Below are 19536 nucleotides of genomic sequence, written 5' to 3'. Positions count from 1 at the left end.
CCCCCCCCCCCCCCCGACATATATGTAAACTTGATGGAAGATCCCACTGTCAGATTACAAATTTTGATAAAAGATCTAACTTCTCAAGGTTTGGAATCGAGTTTTTTGAATTTGATGCATACTGTGATACCAGCCCTCTATCTCCTTCCGAAAATACAAAAAAAAATACTCAACATCCTCAGGAACGCCCAATATTGTCCTGTAGGGGGTCTCTTTTGGAACCATTATCTTTTATAGATTTTATTTTTTGAAAAATTAAGTATTTCAGTCTAAGTCATATCTAAAACATATAAAACATTTTCTGCAACTTTTGTGTAAAGTAGACACTAACCTTATCAAGCAATGCCTGATGGTTACCCTTGATATTAGGCCCTTGTACACGTCAGTTCCTCAGGATCAAGCATTGCGGGTGATTATTGAAACCTTGGAAGAAAGAGCTTGTCCTGTAGAAGTACCCACAGATTTTTTGACATCTTTAGCCATATTGGTATTCAAGGGAAATTATTTTTTGTTTGGGGAAGACTTATATTATTTACAAGTTTCAGGAGTGGCGATGGCGGCCACTTGTGCTCCCATAGTAGCCAATCTATTTATGATTGATTTTGAAAAACAATGGTTAGGTAGTTCACCTTTTGCAAGTAATATTGCAATGTGGAGACGATTTATTGAGGATGTTTTCCTATTATGGAATAGTAACATCAAAGATTTATAAAACTTCATCTTATGGTTAAATACATGCAACAAAGCCATTTTTCCCCACATACAAACACTTCAAAGAACTTATCCATTTTTTAGATGTTGAAGTAAAAATTCATAATGGAAAATTTGTTATGAAGGTACATAAAAACGGACTGACAGAAATATCATGTTAAAATATGAAAGTTGTCATCCACAGAAATTCAAAAACAGTTTACCGTTTTCACAGTTTTTGAGATTTAGACGAATCTGTACAGAAATTGAAGATTATAAACAAGCAAAAAGTTATGCTGAAACATTATGCAAGCATGGCTATCCGAGATCAGTGGTAAAACAGGCCTACACAAGAGTAAAGTTTAACCACAGGCATTTGTTGCTAATGGAAAATAATCAAAGAAGCAATGATGCTGATGTGGAAACTTGTGTTCTAAAATTTTGTAGCGGGGGAAGGCAGTGGCCAATATTTTGCGGAGAAACTGGGATGTGCAGGGCCGTGCCTAGGGTCTCTGGTGCCCCCCTGCAGACTATCAGTTGGCGCCCCCCCCCCCCCCCTCCGTCTAGCAGAGCTGGAACAGAAAGGAGCAGGCAAGTAAGCCGGACCTCAGGAAAAAAATAGTACTGTATGTATCCCTCATTGATAAGTCTGTGACTCTAAAGTTTAGCAATTTCATTAAAGCAAAATGTATTTTCATAACACTTCAAAGATTTCCAACTCAAAATAGGAATGCTAATTCAAAATGTGAGCAAAGTCTTCTTAGTTTCCAAAGATTCTTTTTCTAATCTCCTTTGCACCAAAGGATATAATTCAGATCAAACATTTGTCTCTGATCAACTATCTCAGATCAAATATTTATTTCAGATCAAATATTAAGGTTTCCTTGCTTACAGTCACTTAAATCTACCTAGCCTTTATATAGCTTATAGGATTTAAACACTCTTAAACTGAAATTCACCCTTTTCTATTCTTCATAAACTTCAAGTAATCCTGAAATATTCAGATCCTTTTTCACTAGAGAAACCTCAAACTTCAATCTCCACTTCAATCTTTTCATTCATATTTTCTCATTTACCACATAATCTGGCAGTCTTTTATAATTTCAGTCAACAAACACAGGAACTCACAGCTGCAGGTCTCTCTTGGCCAAACCGACAGTCAGTTGCTGTCTCACTCTGTTCCCTTCCCGGCAGATTTCTAACAGAAGCTGATCATCCAATCAGAGAGCTCTATTTGAATGCAGATTAACATATAGACACTGTAATGGGAATTTTTAGTGAAAAACACTAGATAAACCCTTCGTTTTTGGACCAAACTTCACACTTTTGATCAGAGCCATGCCCTAACATTAAGGCTGTAAACACTTCCATAATTTTTTATTCATAAATATGCAAATGAGAACCTCCCAAAACGGACTAATTTGCATATGATTTAAACAAATCTGAGCATATGACAACCAAGTACAGACTCCCAGCACCTGAATTCTGCAATTAGATTTAATACAAATACTTTTAAAACTTATTTTTAGCACTTTTAAAATTTCAGGTTCTCTTTAATTTGAATGCTGGTCAAGCTCTGAAGCTCACCCTGAGTGAGGAGTTAGCCCCAAACCACAGCATATATAGCAATTTGGTTGCATTCTTTAAAATAACTTGAAGAGCCTGCCTGCCTCAGTGAATACTGCTGTTGCTTTCACTTCCAGGTTGCCATGAAAAGGAGGAGGGCAGGGGCGATCGCAACTTCAGGTAAAAGATTTTGCAAGTGAGTGGAAGGCAGGGACCGCAGGGCAGCAGCGCCCCTCGAAGGCAGGCGCCCCCCCTGCCTTGCTTACCTGGCTTACTGCATTGGCACGGCCCTGGGGATGTGGTTCAAACCCATCCTGTGTTTGAAAAACAAAATTTGAGGATAGCGTTTTTGAGGGGCATATATATTGGATTAAACTCAAAGAAGTGAAGAGGGAAATAAGGCTAGCGAAAGCGCGAGAAGAAAAAAAAAATGGCTAAAAATGTAGAGAGAGGTGACAAGACCTTTTTCAGATATACTGGAGAAAGGAGAAGAGATAGGAATGGAATTGCGAGACTGAAAGATAATGAGAATGGCTATGTGGAGAGTGATGAAGATAAAGCGAATGTGCTAAACAATTATTTCTCTTCGGTGCTCGGTGCTCACGGAGGAAAATCCTGGAGGACCGCAGTCAGCTGCCGAGGGAGTGTCTGGGAATGGAGCAGACACTGCACTGTTTACGGAAGAAAGTTTATAAACAGCTGGAGAATCTAAAAGTGAACAAAGCTATGAGGCCAGATGGGATACATCCCAGGATAACTGAAGGAGCTCAGAGAGGTCCTGGCGGGACCCCTTAAAGATTTATTTAATAGATCTTTAGAGATGGGAAAGGTTCCACGAGATTGGAGATGAGCGGATGAGGTCCCTCTTCACAAAAGTGGAGACAGGGAAGAAGTGGGAAACTACAGGCCGGTAAGTCTCACATCAGTGGTAGGAAAAATAATGGAGTCACTGCTAAAAGAAAGGATAGTTAACTTTCTAGAAGCCAACGGGTTACAAGACCTGAGGCAACATGGCTTTACCAAAGGAAAATCCTGCCAAACGAATCTTATTGACTTCTTTGACTGGGTGACCAAAGAACTGGATGAGGGACGTGCTCTAGATGTAATGGACTTCAGCAAAGCCTTTGATATGGTTCCCCACAGAAGACTCGTGAATAAGCTGAAAGGGTTGAACTTAGGACCAAAAGTGGTGAACTGGATAAGAAACTGGTTGACCGACAGGTGGCAGAGGGTGGTGGTAAATGGAATCTGCTCAGAGGAAAGGAAGGTGAGCAGTGGAGTTCCTGAGGGGTCGGTGCTGGGGCCTATTCTGTTTAACATATTTGTGGGAGATATTGCTGAAGGGTTGGAAGGAAAGGTTTGCCTTTTTGCGGATGACGTGAAAATAGCCAATAGAGTGAATACCTTGGAGGGAGTAGAAATGATGAGAAGGGATCTCCAAACCTTAGAAGAATGGTCGAGGCTCTGGCAGTTAAAATTTTATTACTAAAGCAATTCTGGGGTAACAAAACGTCCTGGTTTCAGCGTTATACTTTTATATAAATACAATGGAAACCGTTGTTGAATACTAATATAATCTTTTTTTTCTTTTTTTTATATGCTGTGAGTAACCAGTGAAACAAGGTGACAGCATCTGTCTAATGATATATAAGTACTCAGTAAAACATGTGCTGCTAATGAGGCTGGACTACTGAAAAGCAACATGTAAACCCAAACATCATCACACCTTAGCCTTACCTACCACCTGATTGATACTTTACAATTTCTTCAATAGTCGCGTGCTAAAAAGTAGCAAATTGGGAAGCTTGGGGCTGTATGGTCTGTGGCTAGAACCCGTTGGGTGCTCTTCTGTAGTGCCTCCGTTCTATCTCCAGTGATCCGTGCTTGTGTCTAAAAACTTGCTTTCTTCATTAGACTTTTATAAGATATCATTATAAATATGCAGTTCATTACTTCTCATTTTCTCATTCTAATTTTCTCGCTCTCGTTCTCAACACATCATGTGTTTCACCATCGCGTCATCAGAGGAACTTAGGCAAGGACTACTGACAATGCTTGCTTGCATTGTGATATCTAGATGTAAAGATAGATGTTATATCATCAGTATGCTGTAATCCTACAATTGTAAGACCGTGCTTGAAAACTACATATTCATATGCTTTTAAATCATCAAATCTCTAGCATGTCTTGTCAAAATTTAGAGGCTTACCAAATGAGTGCGCCGTCCTGCTCTTCCCGGGCTGACTGAAAAAACGCCAGTGCTTGCGTGCAATTTAAATCTATTATTGGAAGTGACGTATAGATTTCATCATGCATGTATCCATTCAATTTCACGGTTCAGGCCTTTAGGGGCAACCGTGTCCCAATGAAATATGAATCTTTGTTCTCTGCGTTTCAATACTTTGGCTACATCTCCTCCATGTGGAGTAATTATTTGTTTTAACACAAGGTATTTTAAATCTGAGATCATGTGTTGTTGGGCAATCCAATGCTCTACTAGTGGGGCTTCTTTCTTTAAAAGATGCAAATTGCTGACATGCTCCGCTATACGTTGTTTGATCTTCTGTGTAGTAAATCCGATATACCATTTTTTGCAGGGACGGAATTACTCGGGTATACATATAAAGTATCACATACCATGTAAAATGAGTTTATCTTGTTGGGAAGACTGGATGGACTGTACAGGTCTTTATCTGCCGTCATTTACTATGTTACTATGTATCTCCAAGGCAGCACATCGTGCCAGTAGCAGAATTGGGTCATCAGAAATGTGGCACATGTAAAGTTTGTAGTCTCATGGTGGAACGTCAGGCTTTTATAATTACGTAAGTATTGCCACACCGGGACACACCAAAGTTTCCAACAGTGGCCAATCCAGGTCACAAATACCTGGCAAGATCCCAAAAACGTTCAGTACATTTTATGCTGCTTATCCCAGAAATAAGCAGTGAATTTTCCCCAAGTCAATTTAATAATGGTCTATGGGCTTTTCCTTTAGGAAGCTGTCCAGACCTTTTTTAAACCCCGCTAAGCTAACCGCCTTTACCACAATCTCTGGCAATGAATTCCAGAGTTTAATTACACGTTGAGCGAAGAAAGGTTTCTCCAATACGTATTAAATTTACTGCTTTGTAGCTTCATTGCATGCCCCTTAGTCCTAGTATTTTTGGAAAGAGTAAACTAATGATTCACGTCTACCCGTTCCACTCCACTCATTATTTTATAGACCTCTATCAAATTTCCCTTCAGCCATCTTCTCTCCAAGCTGAAGAGCCCTAGCCGCTTTAGCCTTTCCTCATAGGGAAGTCGTCCCATTCCCTTTATCATGTTTGTCGTCCTTCTCTGTACCTTTTCTAATTCCACTATATCTTTTTTGAGATGCGGTGACCAGACTTGAACACAATATTCAAAGTGCAGTCAGAATGGGGAACGTTTTCAACTCAAACAAAACACAACTTCTCATTCTGATTTTGTGATATTTGCTTTATAATGTCCTAGTGAGAAGTTATATATAGGAAAATCTATTAGGAATCTAAACAAACATCTAAGTAAACATTGTTCTTGTATGCTGCATCAACGAATGTCTGCACCTTTACTAGCACATTATATGTATCACAAGCATGTTTTTGATGGTTTGAAATGTTGGGTGATTGAAAAACTATTGCCCCACAAACGATGAGGCGAGTTGTAAAACTGTACTTAGAAAAGAACAATGCTGGTTTCATAGATTAAAAACTCTACAGCCCGATGGTTTAAACACCACAGTGGAATGGGCAGTTTTTTTCCCGACCTGTTGTCAACATCTATTAATCTGGTTTGTGCCTTTGATAGATGCGGTGTGATTGATTGCTAATTGGTGGACTGAATTAGGACTGAATTATTTTTACAAAAATATAGAACAAAAATATTGTTAAAATTAAAGGTTAAATAGTGATTTTTTAGGGTTTTTTCTGGCCGAAGATAGATTGAGGTCCGATGAGTGTTGCTTTAATCAAAATACCACAGACTGGTTTAAAGGGTGCTGTATTATCCATGGATCTCTGAGGCCTTTCCCCTTATTTGTATTAGAATAGCAGTGTGATGTTGATAATAGTGGCTTTATCAGTACAGACATATATCCACTTTTGACACTTCTACAGCATTGCCAGACCTAACTGTCCCAAGCAAAAGAGACCAGGACTAGGAAACAAAACTTCTCATGGCTTATGTCCCATCTTTGAAAGAGTTTCCAATTAAAACTCAAATCTTAATATTTTCTATACTAGTTTAAAAATATTTTTCTCATTTTTGTGATCTCAACTACAGATGTAAAAAGACCAACAGGACAATTTAATGAGCCTCTGGTCAGATCTGCAGTCTCTGAAGTGACTATAAGCAAACAATAACTCTAGACCATCAGAAAATGGACACCCTTCCTTCTAAACCTGTATCAAAACAGTTTCTCAGCTAGAATGAGGAGGGTGGAGGGGTTGGCTGTATTTTGGAAGGGCAATCACAATTTTATTTGGGAAACTAGTAATAAAAAAACAACTTCCCAATCTCCAGTCCCCCAACTAAGAACACACTGTCTCATACTTTCCATATGTGGTAGTTTTCTTGCTGTAACACAATGTCACCAATTAAGTAATTAGTTTATCCCCTTTGGGGGGCCCTTTTACTAAGCTGTGGTAGAGCTACCGTGTGGATAGCAAGTGCCAAATCGACACAACCGACGGGGTAGAGCGGGCACCCAGCAGTAATTTTGAAGTTGGTGTATGATGTTTCCTGCAGTAGAAAATAAACATTGCCTTGTGCTTCCTGATTACCGTACGAGTAGCATGTCAGTTCTTACCGCCATGTAAATAGGTGGCGACAAGGGCTCAAGAAGTAAATAGCGCACGGCCATTTACTGCCCCATTTTAAAAAACGCCTTTTTACCTGCTGCAGTAAAAAATGGCCCAACACGCTCTAATTTCATGTCTCCAAACTAGCGCAGGCCACTTTTTACCACAGCTTAATAAAAGGGCCCCTCAGTTTGGTCTCTGGAATACCAAAGTACATGTCGCACAATGTGGCAGGGTGACTGATCAACAACTTGCAGATATATTTCTTGGCTGTGGGAGTGTGTATCTCCTTGCTCTATGTGGCTCAGCAGGTCATGTTCATGCTTACCCCCACGTTGAGCTTGATGTTAGAACAGTCCTCTGTGATGAGTGCCCCACTATCATCTGTCATGTCAGTGATAGCGCTCACACTGCTGCAGTCGTCAGCTGCCCAGTCATTGGACCTGCGCTCATGTTGGTATTGTAGTGCAGGCAGCTGGATTGCCTGCAGGTCCATGCTGGTGTCCACTAGCTTTCCGACTCTGTAAATAAAAAGAAAGCAGCCACAACAGGTCACATCAGACACCTTTTGTTCAAGCTGATGCTCCTACCTTACCCTTCTTCCAGCACAGATGAGTGAAGCAGGAGTTAAAAACAAAATTAAACAGGCTTTTCTTACACATGGCAACTTCTGTAGAGTAGTCAATCGTTGTGGTCCTCTGACTACTTATTAATTAAATGTAGAAGTCAAACCAGCAATTTCTGGAAAACCATGGTCTACCTTTTTATCCGTTCTTTAGAAATCAAAGAAATCCCAAAATAAAGTGAGGGAATCTTTGATATCATCAAGGAAGAAACATTGTCTTAGTGGGAAGGAGCTAATTATTCATCTATTAGGCTTTGTCTATTGATTAATTGTTTGATGTTATCTTCTTTAAAACTAGCTTATATATGATTAGGGAAATAGCAACTCTCATTATTAGATTAGAATGACTAATTTCTAATTGTTATGTTGATGTTGTATGATTTAATTATTCTAGCTTTGGCTTTAACATTTGTCTCTATTAGTCTATGAAGGAAGGAGGGAAGACTATCATAGTGGGAGGCCCTCCTATCCTATTTCCTGCTTTTCTTACACAGATTGCTATCCAGGGAAGAGGCTTAATATTTTTCAGCTCTACCCAACTGATAACTGATCTATAAACATATATTTGAGATTGTTGTTCAATAAATACAGGTATAAGATTTAAATCAAACTCTGAATTCAATTACCTGTTCAAGATTAGGAAGGGATACATTGCTTTTTGACCACGGTGGCCTATAGGTTTTGTTTATATTTGTAGCTTAGCTCATAGCATAACTAATGCAACTTCTGAAATGCTCATACCTTCTTAGTCCCACTGCCTGTTTCCTCATGCAGACATTCAGCAGGCTCAAACTTGTGACTCAGTTAAAATGGCTGTCACGAAACGCTTAGCCACCCACCTGGGGTTACCCCATGGCCACTTACAGGGACTATCCCCGGCACACCTCAGATCAGCCTGCACCTGCTGCTTGTGCTCTACACTAGCACCCTCCTCCCACCGACTGGATCACAACCACCTCCAAGCGAGTCTCACGCTCTCAAATTATCCCCAGTGATTTCTAGGTTACTGCAGCCACACTCCCAGTGGTCCCACAGTTCTCAGAAAGCACTCACAGACCCAACACACAAACCACCAGGATTCTTTATCAGTCCAGTCAGAGAGGCAATAAACTAAATATTGTTTATTGTCTTAAAAATTGAACAGTGGAACAAAGTGCAATCAGCAAACAATAGCAGGTAGCATAGTAGATGACGACAGATAAAGCGAATGCTACATACCTGTAGAAGGTATTCTCCGAGGACAGCAGGCTGATTGTTCTCACTGATGGGTGACGTCCACGGCAGCCCCTCCAATCGGAACACTTTCTAGCAAAGTCCTTTGCTAGTCCTCGCGCGCCGATGTGCACCGTGCATGCGCGGCCGTCTTCCCGCCCGAACCGGCTCGTGCCGGCCAGTCTCATACGTAGCAAGACAAAGAGAAGGGAAGACACAACTCCAAAGGGGAGGCGGGCGGGTTTGTGAGAACAATCAGCCTGCTGTCCTCGGAGAATACCTTCTACAGGTATGTAGCATTCGCTTTCTCCGAGGACAAGCAGGCTGCTTGTTCTCACTGATGGGGTATCCCTAGCCCCCAGGCTCACTCAAAACAATAACCATGGTCAATTGGGCCTCGCAACGGCGAGGACATAACTGAGATTGACCTAAACAATTTACCAACTAACTGAGAGTGCAGCCTGGAACAGAACAAACATGGGCCTAGGGGGGTGGAGTTGGATTCTAAACCCCGAACAGATTCTGAAGCACTGACTGCCCGAACCGACTGTCGCGTCGGGTATCCTGCTGCAGGTAGTAATGAGATGTGAATGTGTGGACAGATGACCACGTCGCAGCTTTGCAAATCTCTTCAATAGTGGCTGACTTCAAGTGGGCCACCGACGCTGCCATGGCTCTGACATTGTGAGCCGTGACATGACCCTCAAGAGCCAGCCCAGCCTGGGCGTAAGTGAAGGAAATGCAATCTGCTAGCCAATTGGATATGGTGCGTTTTCCCACAGCCACTCCCCTCCTGTTGGGATCAAAAGAAACAAACAATTGGGCGGACTGTCTGTTGGGCTGTGTCCGCTCCAGATAGAAGGCCAATGCTCTCTTGCAGTCCAATGTGTGCAGCTGACGTTCAGCAGGGCAGGAATGAGGACGGGGAAAGAATGTTGGCAAGACAATTGACTGGTTCAGATGGAACTCCGACACAACCTTTGGCAGGAACTTAGGGTGAGTGCGGAGGACTACTCTGTTATGATGAAATTTGGTGTAAGGGGCCTGGGCTACCAGGGCCTGAAGCTCACTGACTCTACGAGCTGAAGTAACTGCCACCAAGAAAATGACCTTCCAGGTCAAGTACTTCAGATGGCAGGAATTCAGTGGCTCAAAAGGAGGTTTCATCAGCTGGGTGAGAACGACATTGAGATCCCATGACACTGTAGGAGGCTTGACAGGGGGCTTTGACAAAAGCAAACCTCTCATGAAGCGAACAACTAAAGGCTGTCCTGAGATCGGCTTACCTTCCACACGGTAATGGTATGCACTGATTGCACTAAGGTGAACCCTTACAGAGTTGGTCTTGAGACCAGACTCAGACAAGTGCAGAAGGTATTCAAGCAGGGTCTGTGTAGGACAGGAGCGAGGATCTAGGGCCTTGCTGTCACACCAGACGGCAAACCTCCTCCACAGAAAGAAGTAACTCCTCTTAGTGGAATCTTTCCTGGAAGCAAGCAAGATGCGGGAGACATCCTCTGACAGACCCAAAGAGGCAAAGTCTACGCTCTCAACATCCAGGCCATGAGAGCCAGGGACCGGAGGTTGGGATGCAGAAGCGCCCCTTCATCCTGCGTGATGAGGGTCGGAAAACACTCCAATCTCCACGGTTCTTCGGAGGACAACTCCAGAAGAAGAGGGAACCAGATCTGACGCGGCCAAAAAGGAGCAATCAGAATCATGGTGCCTCGGTCTTGCTTGAGTTTCAACAAAGTCTTCCCCACCAGAGGTATGGGAGGATAAGCATACAGCAGACCCTCCCCCCAGTCCAGGAGGAAGGCATCTGATGCCAGTCTGCCGTGGGCCTGAAGCCTGGAACAGAACTGAGGGACTTTGTGGTTGGCTCGAGATGCAAAGAGATCTACCAAGGGGGTGCCCCACACCTGGAAGATCTGTCGCACTACACGGGAATTGAGCGACCACTCGTGAGGTTGCATAACCCTGCTCAACCTGTCGGCCAGACTGTTGTTTACGCCTGCCAGATATGTGGCTTGTAGCACCATGCCGTGACGGCGAGCCCAGAGCCACATGCTGACGGCTTCCTGACACAGGGGGCGAGATCCGGTGCCCCCCTGCTTGTTGATGTAATACATGGCAACCTGGTTGTCTGTCTGAATTTGGATAATTTGATGGGACAGCCGATCTCTGAAAGCCTTCAGAGCGTTCCAGATTGCTCGTAACTCCAGAAGATTGATCTGCAGATCGCGTTCCTGGAGGGACCAGCTTCCTTGGGTGTGAAGCCCATCGACATGAGCTCCCCATCCCAGGAGAGACGCATTCGTGGTCAGCACTTTTTGTGGCTGAGGAATTTGGAAAGGACGTCCCAGAGTCAAATTGGACCAAATTGTCCACCAATACAGGGATTCGAGAAAACTCGTGGACAGGTGGATCACATCTTCTAGATCCCCAGCAGCCTGAAACCACTGGGAAGCTAGGGTCCATTGAGCAGATCTCATGTGAAGGCGGGCCATGGGAGTCACATGAACTGTGGAGGCCATGTGGCCCATCAATCTCAACATCTGCCGAGCTGTGATCTGCTGGGACGCTCGTACCCGCGAGACGAGGGACAACAAGTTGTTGGCTCTCGTCTCTGGGAGATAGGTGCGAGCCGTCCGAGAATCCAGCAGAGCTCCTATGAATTCGAGTTTATGCACTGGGAGAAGGTGGGACTTTGGGTAATTTATCACAAACCCCAGTAGCTCCAGGAGGCGAATAGTCATCTGCATGGACTGCAGGGCTCCTGCCTCGGATGTGTTCTTCACCAGCCAATCGTCGAGATATGGGAACACGTGTACCCCCAGTCTGCGAAGTGCCGCTGCTACTACAGCCAAGCACTTGGTGAACACTCTGAGCGCAGAGGCGAGCCCAAAGGGTAGCACACAGTACTGGAAGTGACGTGTGCCCAGCTGAAATCGCAGATACTGTCTGTGAGCTGGCAGTATCGGGATGTGCGTGTAGGCGTCCTTCAAGTCCAGAGAGCATAGCCAATCGTTTTGCTGAATCATGGGGAGAAGGGTGCCCAGGGAAAGCATCCTGAACTTTTCTTTGACCAGATATTTGTTCAGGGCCCTTAGGTCTAGGATGGGACGCATCCCCCCTGTTTTCTTTTCCACAAGGAAGTACCTGGAATAGAGTCCCAGCCCTTCTTGCCCGGATGGCACGGGCTCGACCGCATTGGCGCTGAGAAGGGCGGAGAGTTCCTCTGCAAGTACCTGCTTGTGCTGGAAGCTGTAAGACTGAGCTCCCGGTGGACAATTTGGAGGTTTTGAGGCCAAATTGAGGGTGTATCCTTGCCGGACTATTTGGAGAACCCACTGATCGGAGGTTATGAGAGGCCACCTTTGGTGAAAAGCTTTCAACCTCCCTCCGACTGGCAGGTCGCCCGGCACTGACACTTGGATGGCGGCTATGCTCTGCTGGAGCCAGTCAAAAGCTCGTCCCTTGCTTTTGCTGGGGAGCCGAGGGGCATTGCTGAGGCGTACGCTGCTGACGAGAGCGAGCGCGCTGGGGCTTAGCCTGGGCCGCAGGCTGTCGAGAAGGAGGATTGTACCTACGCTTGCCAGAAGAGTAGGGAACAGTCTTCCTTCCCCCGAAAAATCTTCTACCTGTAGAGGTAGAGGCTGAAGGCTGCCGGCGGGAGAACTTGTCGAATGCGGTGTCCCGCTGGTGGAGGTGCTCTACCACCTGCTCGACTTTTTCTCCAAAAATATTATCCGCACAGCAAGGCGAGTCCGCAATCCGCTGCTGGATTCTATTCTCCAGGTCGGAGGCACGCAGCCATGAGAGTCTGCGCATCACCACACCTTGAGCAGCGGCCCTGGACGCAACATCAAAGGTGTCATACACCCCTCTGGCCAGGAATTTTCTGCACGCCTTCAGCTGCCTGACCACCTCCTGAAATGGCTTGGCTTGCTCAGGAGGGAGCGTGTCCACCAAGCCCGCCAACTGCCGCACATTGTTCCGCATGTGTATGCTCGTGTAGAGCTGGTAGGACTGAATCTTGGCCACGAGCATAGAAGAATGGTAGGCCTTCCTCCCAAAGGAGTCCAAGGTTCTACAGTCCTTGCCCGGGGGCGCCGAAGCATGTTCTCTAGAACTCTTGGCCTTCTTTAGGGCCAAATCCACAACTCCAGAGTCGTGAGGCAACTGTGCGCATCAGCTCTGGGTCCCCATGGATCCGGTACTGGGACTCGATCTTCTTGGGAATGTGGGGATTAGTTAATGGCTTGGTCCAGTTCGCCAGCAATGTCTTTTTGAGGACATGATGCATGGGTACTGTGGACGCTTCCTTAGGTGGAGAAGGATAGTCCAGGAGCTCAAACATTTCAGCCCTGGGCTCGTCCTCCACAACCACCGGGAAGGGGATGGCCGTAGACATCTCCCGGACAAAGGAAACGAAAGACAGGCTCTCAGGAGGAGAAAGCTGTCTTTCAGGAGAGGGAGTGGGATCGGAAGGAAGACCCTCAGACTCCTCGTCAGAGAAATATCTGATGTCTTCTTCCTCTTCCCACGAGGCCTCACCATCGGTGTCAGACACAAGTTCACGGACCTGTGTCTGCAACCGTGCCCGGCTCGACTCCGTGGAACCACGGCCACGGTGGGAGCGTTGAGAGGTAGACTCCCTCGCCCGCACCGGCAAAGCTCCCTCCGCCGACGTAGTCGGGAAGCCTTCCTGGGAGGCTACCGCAGTCGGTACCGCAAGCGGCACCGATGTCGGAGACCTCACCCCGGACAATGGGCCGGCGCCTCGCTCGACGGTACCGGTGGCGCAAGCACCCCCGGTACCGGAGGGGAAGGGCGCAACAGCTCTCCCAGGATCTCTGGGAGAACGGCCCGGAGGCTCTCGTGCAGAGCGGCTGTGGAAAAAGACATAGAAGCCGATGCAGGAGTCGATGTCAGAACCTGTTCCGGGCGTGGAGGCTGTTCCAGGCTGTCCAAAGGGGAGCGCATCGACACCTCTTGAACAGAGGGCGAGCGGTCCTCTCGGTGCCGATGCTTACTGGGTGCCGACTCCCTCGGCGACCCAGAGCTCTCGGTGCCAACACGGGAAGGGGACCGGTGACGATGCTTCTTCGATTTTTTGGAACGAAGCACGTCACCGGAGCTTCCCGGCACCGACGAGGAGGACGTAGAATCCAGCCGTCTCTTCCTCGGGGCCGAGGCCGAAGAGGGTCGGTCTCGGGGGGGCTGTACCGCAGGAGCCCTCAGGGTAGGGGGAGACCCACCCGAAGGCTCACCGCCACCAGCAGGGGAATGGACAGCCCTCACCTGCACTCCAGACGAAGCACCACCGTCCGATGACATCAGCAGACGAGGAGGTCTCGATACCACCAACACCGACGCAGCCCTCCGATGTCGCCCCGATGCAGAGGGCCGATGCCTCGATGCAATCGGGGGCGAGGATGAAGGTCCTGGCGCCGACGACGTCGAGGCAGTCGATACTCCCGGTGCCGATGCCGACGAAGAGCCCGAGAACAAAATGTTCCACTGGGCTAACCTCGCTACCTGAGTCCACTTTTGTAAGAGGGAACACAGACTACAGGCCTGAGGGCGGTGCCCAGCCCCCAGACACTGAAGACACGACGCGTGCCTGTCTGTGAGCGAGATTACCCGGGTGCACTGGGTGCACTTCTTGAAGCCGCTGGAAGACTTCGATGTCATGGGCGGAAAAATCGCGCCAGCGAGATCAAAACTCGAAATGGCGAAAATGGCACCACAAAAATAGGGGGAAGAAAAACTTCGACCGAGGCCTAAATAGGGCCTACCCCGACGACGAAAGAAAACTTACCGGGGCAAAAAACTCGAAGTACGGGAAGGGAGAAAACCAAAAGGCCTCCTCCCGACACCTTTTTTCTTCTTTTTTTTTTTTTTTTAAAGAACAAAGTCGTAGAACGACGCGCGAGGTCAACTTTGGGGCGCGAACGGCGAAACACGACCGTACCGAGCGCGGACAAAAGAAGACTGGCCGGCACGAGCCGGTTCGGGCGGGAAGACGGCCGCGCATGCGCGGTGCGCATCGGCGCGCGAGGACTAGCAAAGGACTTTGCTAGAAAGTGTTCCGATTGGAGGGGCTGCCGTGGACGTCACCCATCAGTGAGAACAAGCAGCCTACTTGTCCTCGGAGAAAGACCTGAACGGTCTATCCAGTCAGCCCAACATATACCCGAGTTTGATTTGTCCTTGCTATTCTCAGGGCACAGACAGTTGAAGTCTGCCCAGCACTGTTCTTGTATTAAAAGTTCTGAAGCTAACGTCGAAGCCCCTTAAAATTTACACTTCAGCCCATCCATAGCTATTCAGTTATGATCAGGTAATAGACCGTAGAAGTCTGCCCAGCACCGGTTTAGCTTCCCAATTACTAGCATCACCACCCAATCGCCACTAAGATTCCGTAGATCCATTCTTTCTAAAGAGGATTTCTTTGTGTTTATTCCACGCATGTTTGAATTCCATTACCGTTTTCATCTCCACCTCCTCTCATGGGAGGTCACCCTTTCCATGAAAAAATACTTCCTGACATTATTCCTGAGTCTTCAACCTCAATTCATGTCCTTTAGTTCTACCACATTCCCATCTCCAGAAAAGGTTCATTTGCAGACTAATACCTTTCAAATATTTGAACGTCTGTATCATGTCACCCGTTTCTCCTTTCCCCCAAGGTGTAGATGTTCAGGTTGGCAAGTCTCTCCTCTTACAGTTTGCAACGCAAATCCCATACCATTTTTGTAGCTTTTCTTTGCATCGCTTCCAGTCTTTTTACATCTTTAGCAAGATAAGGCCTCCAAAACTGAACACAATACTCCAAGTGGGGCCTCACCGACGACTTATAGAGGGGCATCAACACCTCCTTTCTTCTCTATGCAGCCTAGCATCCTTCTGGCCATGGCCATTGCATTGTTTCTTCACCTTTAGATAATCAGACACCAACACCCCAAGGTCTCTCTCCTGAGTCGAGCTTACTAATCTCTCCTCTCCTATTCGGTATCTCTCTTTTGGGTTTCTGCACTTCTTGGCATTAATTTTAACTGCCAGCAGACCCTCGAACATTCTTCTAACTTTTCGAAATCCCTTCTCATTGTTTCTACTCCCTCCAAGGCATCCACTCTATTGGCTATCTTTGTGGCATCCGCAGAAAGGCAAACCTTTCCTTCCAACCCTTCAGCAATATCTCCCACAAATATATTAAACAGAATAGGCCCCAGCACAACCCCTGAGGAACTCCACTGCTCAACTTCCTTTCCTCCGAGCGGATTCCATTTACCACCACCCTCTGCCACTTGTCAGTCAACCAGTTTCCTATCCAGTTCACCACTTTCGGTCCTGAGTTCAACCCTTTCAGCTTATTCACAAGTCTTCTGTGGGGGACCATATCGAAGGCTTTGCTGAAATCCAAGTAGCTCACCCAGTCAAAGAAGTCAATTAGATTCGTTTGGTAGGATTTTCCTTTGGTAAAGCCTTGTTGCCTTGGGTCTTCTAACCCGTTGGCTTCTAGAAAGTTAACTATTCTTTCTTTCAACAGTGACTCCATTATTTTTCCTACCATTGATGTGACTTACCGGTCTGTAGTTTCTCACTCCTTCCCTGTCTCCACTTTTGTGAACAGGGACCACATCTGCTCGTCTCTAATCTCGCGGAACCTCTCCCATCTCTACAGATCTATTAAATAAATCTTTAAGAGGTCCCACTAAGACCTCCCTGAGCTCCCTCAGTATATCCTTGGAAGAATCCCATCCGGCCCCACAGCTTTGTCCACCTTCAGATTATCTAGCTGTTTATAAACTCTTTCTTCCGTAAACAGCGCAGCATCCACTCAATTTCCAGATATTCCCTCGGCAGCCAACTGCGGTCCTTCACCAGGATTTTCCTCCGTGAACACCGAAGAGATGTAATTTCACATTTGCTTTATCCTCCTCACTCTCCACATAGCCACTCATTATCTTTCAGTCTTGCAATTCCATTCCATCTTTTCTCCTTTCTCCAATATATCTGAAAAAGGTCTTGTCACCTCTCTACATCTTTAGCCATTTTTTCTTCCGCTAGCCATATTTCCCTCTTCGCTTCTTTGAGTTTAATGCGATAGACTTTTCAGTGATCCTCTCGTTGCATTCTTTTGCATTTCTTGAACAAAGCCTCTTTTCTCCTATTTTTTCAGCTACTTGTTAGGAGAACCATATAAGCTTCCTGTTTCCCTTGTTTTTCTTTACTTTCCTTGTGTAAAGATCAGTTGCCTTATTTATAGCAGCCTTTAGCTTTGACCACCGACTTTCCACTTCTCCTATGTCTTCCCATGCCAACAGTTACTTCTTCAGGTATTCCCCCATTTTATCAAAATCAGTACGTCTGAAATCCAGTACGTTGAGTTTTGTGCGTTCATACTCCGCCTTTGCTCTTATATCAAACCATATTGTGTGATGATCACTATTACATAGGTGGGCACCCACCCGGATATTGGAAACACTTCGTCCATTCGTGAGCACTAGATCTGGCATCGACCCTTCCCTCATGGGTTCCATCACCATTTGTCTGAGCAAGGCACTTTGACAGGCGTCCATAATCTCCCTACTTCTTTCTGATTCTGCAGACGGAACGTTTCAATCCGCATCAGACAGGTTGAAATCTCCCAACAGTAGCACCGCCACTTTCATACCAATCTTTTGAATATCTTCTATCAAATCCTTGTCTAGCTTCTCTGTTTGTGCAGGTCTGTAGATAACCCCCGTGTGGATACAGGTTTCATCTTCTCTTTCCAGGTTGATCCATAAAGCTTCTTTCTTTCCCCAGGTTCCCCACATTTCAGCAGCTCTGATATTGTCTCTCACATACAGTACCACTCCTCCACCCCTCTCTATCCTTCCTAAAAAGATTATAGCCGGGTATAGTCACATCCCATTCATGGGAATCATTGAACCACGTCTCCGTAATAGCAACAATATCCAACTTTTATTCAAACATCAAGGCTTGCAAGTCTTGAATCTTTTTACCTGGACTACAAGCATTTGTGCTCATTGCTTTCCATGTGAATAGTGAGTTTAGGTGGTTTTCTATATTTTAGATGACTCTTCCCTCTGCCATTATGTTTATTCTGAGGGAAAGGTCATCTAAATATAGAAAACCACCTAAACTCACTATGCATATGAAAAGCAATGAGCACAAATGCTCGTAGTCTAGGTAACTGAAATATTGATCAATTATAACACTACCTAAACATATGTATACTTTCTGAAAGGTACCTGGGAAGATCAGGACATATAATTCACTGAGCCTCAGCAAAGAAATCTGTCTCTCTTTCCTCCCTGGCTGAAAATGAAACAATAGTCAGCATCTGCTGGGTAATTTCAAAACTCCAGGTCAATCAGAGTCCAGAACAGTCAAGTTTCAAATAAAAACTGGTTACATCACTACAGGCACTTCCTATTATCTGTGTGCCCATAGGCGGTCGGTGGCCCAACTGTTTGGGGAGGCTAAAGGGGAAAGGGTTAGGGGTGGGGCCAGGGGTGGAGCTTAAATCTATAATTGTCTGATAACACACAGAAAAAAATAAAAGTAAAAGTCACAATACCTTTTATTAAATTTAGATATTAGATATGTATCATATGTCAAAGAATAAAGTGGTTGCTCAAAGCATATTCTAAGCACAATCGATCAACTACAAAACATTATGCACAACTTTGTGCAAAAACACACTCAGAACCTTACAGTACCATAAATATTACACTGGGCAGAACCTAATACACCAATATACCACCCATACGTAAATGCAGACCATCAACAATATGAAACAAGGGATCATATCATCACAATTCTCATGAGGAGCCACAAAACACCCTAATTCATGTTTAATGTGGGATAAAATGCCATAAATAAGTAAATAAATATAAACTTTTAATGTTGAGCACCTGATTCTCAAAGTGGACATATTCCAAACACTATAATGAAAATAAAATGATCTTTTCTACCTTTGTTGTCTGGTTGTCTGATTCTGCTGCTATCTGTTCTCAGTGCAGGTCAGGAAGTCATCCTCCTTAAATATCTCCCTGGCAACCCAGCCAACCCCCCCCCCCCTCCCCCTGCTCTCCCAGCAGTAAGATAAACAAAACATAAACCAATTTCTACAACTGGTTACACAAGGCTAGAGGGCTTTCACTGCAGCTCCTGCTGTGAGGATGGAGGTAAATCAACAATTTAAACCTCTCAGAGCACAGCAGGGGAGGCTTAGCCTGTCCAAGCCTCTTATACCGCGCGCCTATGTGTGTACCAAATAAAAGAATGAGAGGTCAGTCCTCTTTAACAGTTTTAAGAACAAACATGCACCATCTACTGGCCAAACAAGAGAAATACACCAGACATAATCAATACAAGAAAAATATCCAATACATTTTACAGGCTTAAAACACTTTCATCACAATGGTCCATTTAGATTATTCCTGAAAATCCACCTTTTTGAGGTGGCTTTTAAATTCTAAACTGGTTCTCCCTAATCACTGTCTTGAGTAGTTATACCTATGCGGGCACTTGCACGCTGTATGGGCACTGAGGTAGTGAAAAATAATCATAAACATTAAAAAAAAACTATATATATAT

At 45.3% G+C, this 19536-nt stretch overlaps 1 protein-coding gene across 3 annotated transcripts in view; it reads right to left on the bottom strand.

The window, feature by feature from the left end:
• Window positions 1-19536, bottom strand: part of ABCA3 (ATP binding cassette subfamily A member 3) — a 338890-nt gene that overhangs the window by 136353 nt on the left and 183001 nt on the right. For all 3 annotated transcript variants that reach the window (XM_030211949.1, XM_030211951.1, XM_030211950.1), the window contains exon 18: window positions 7408-7600. In XM_030211949.1, the coding sequence (XP_030067809.1) occupies window positions 7408-7600 (193 nt within the window). The remainder of the gene's footprint in view (window positions 1-7407; window positions 7601-19536) is intronic.

The sequence above is a fragment of the Microcaecilia unicolor genome, chromosome 8, assembly GCF_901765095.1.
Source record: "Microcaecilia unicolor chromosome 8, aMicUni1.1, whole genome shotgun sequence".
In the NCBI taxonomy this organism is placed as follows: Eukaryota; Metazoa; Chordata; class Amphibia; order Gymnophiona; family Siphonopidae; genus Microcaecilia; species Microcaecilia unicolor.
This window is presented reverse-complemented; position numbering and strand designations above follow the sequence as displayed.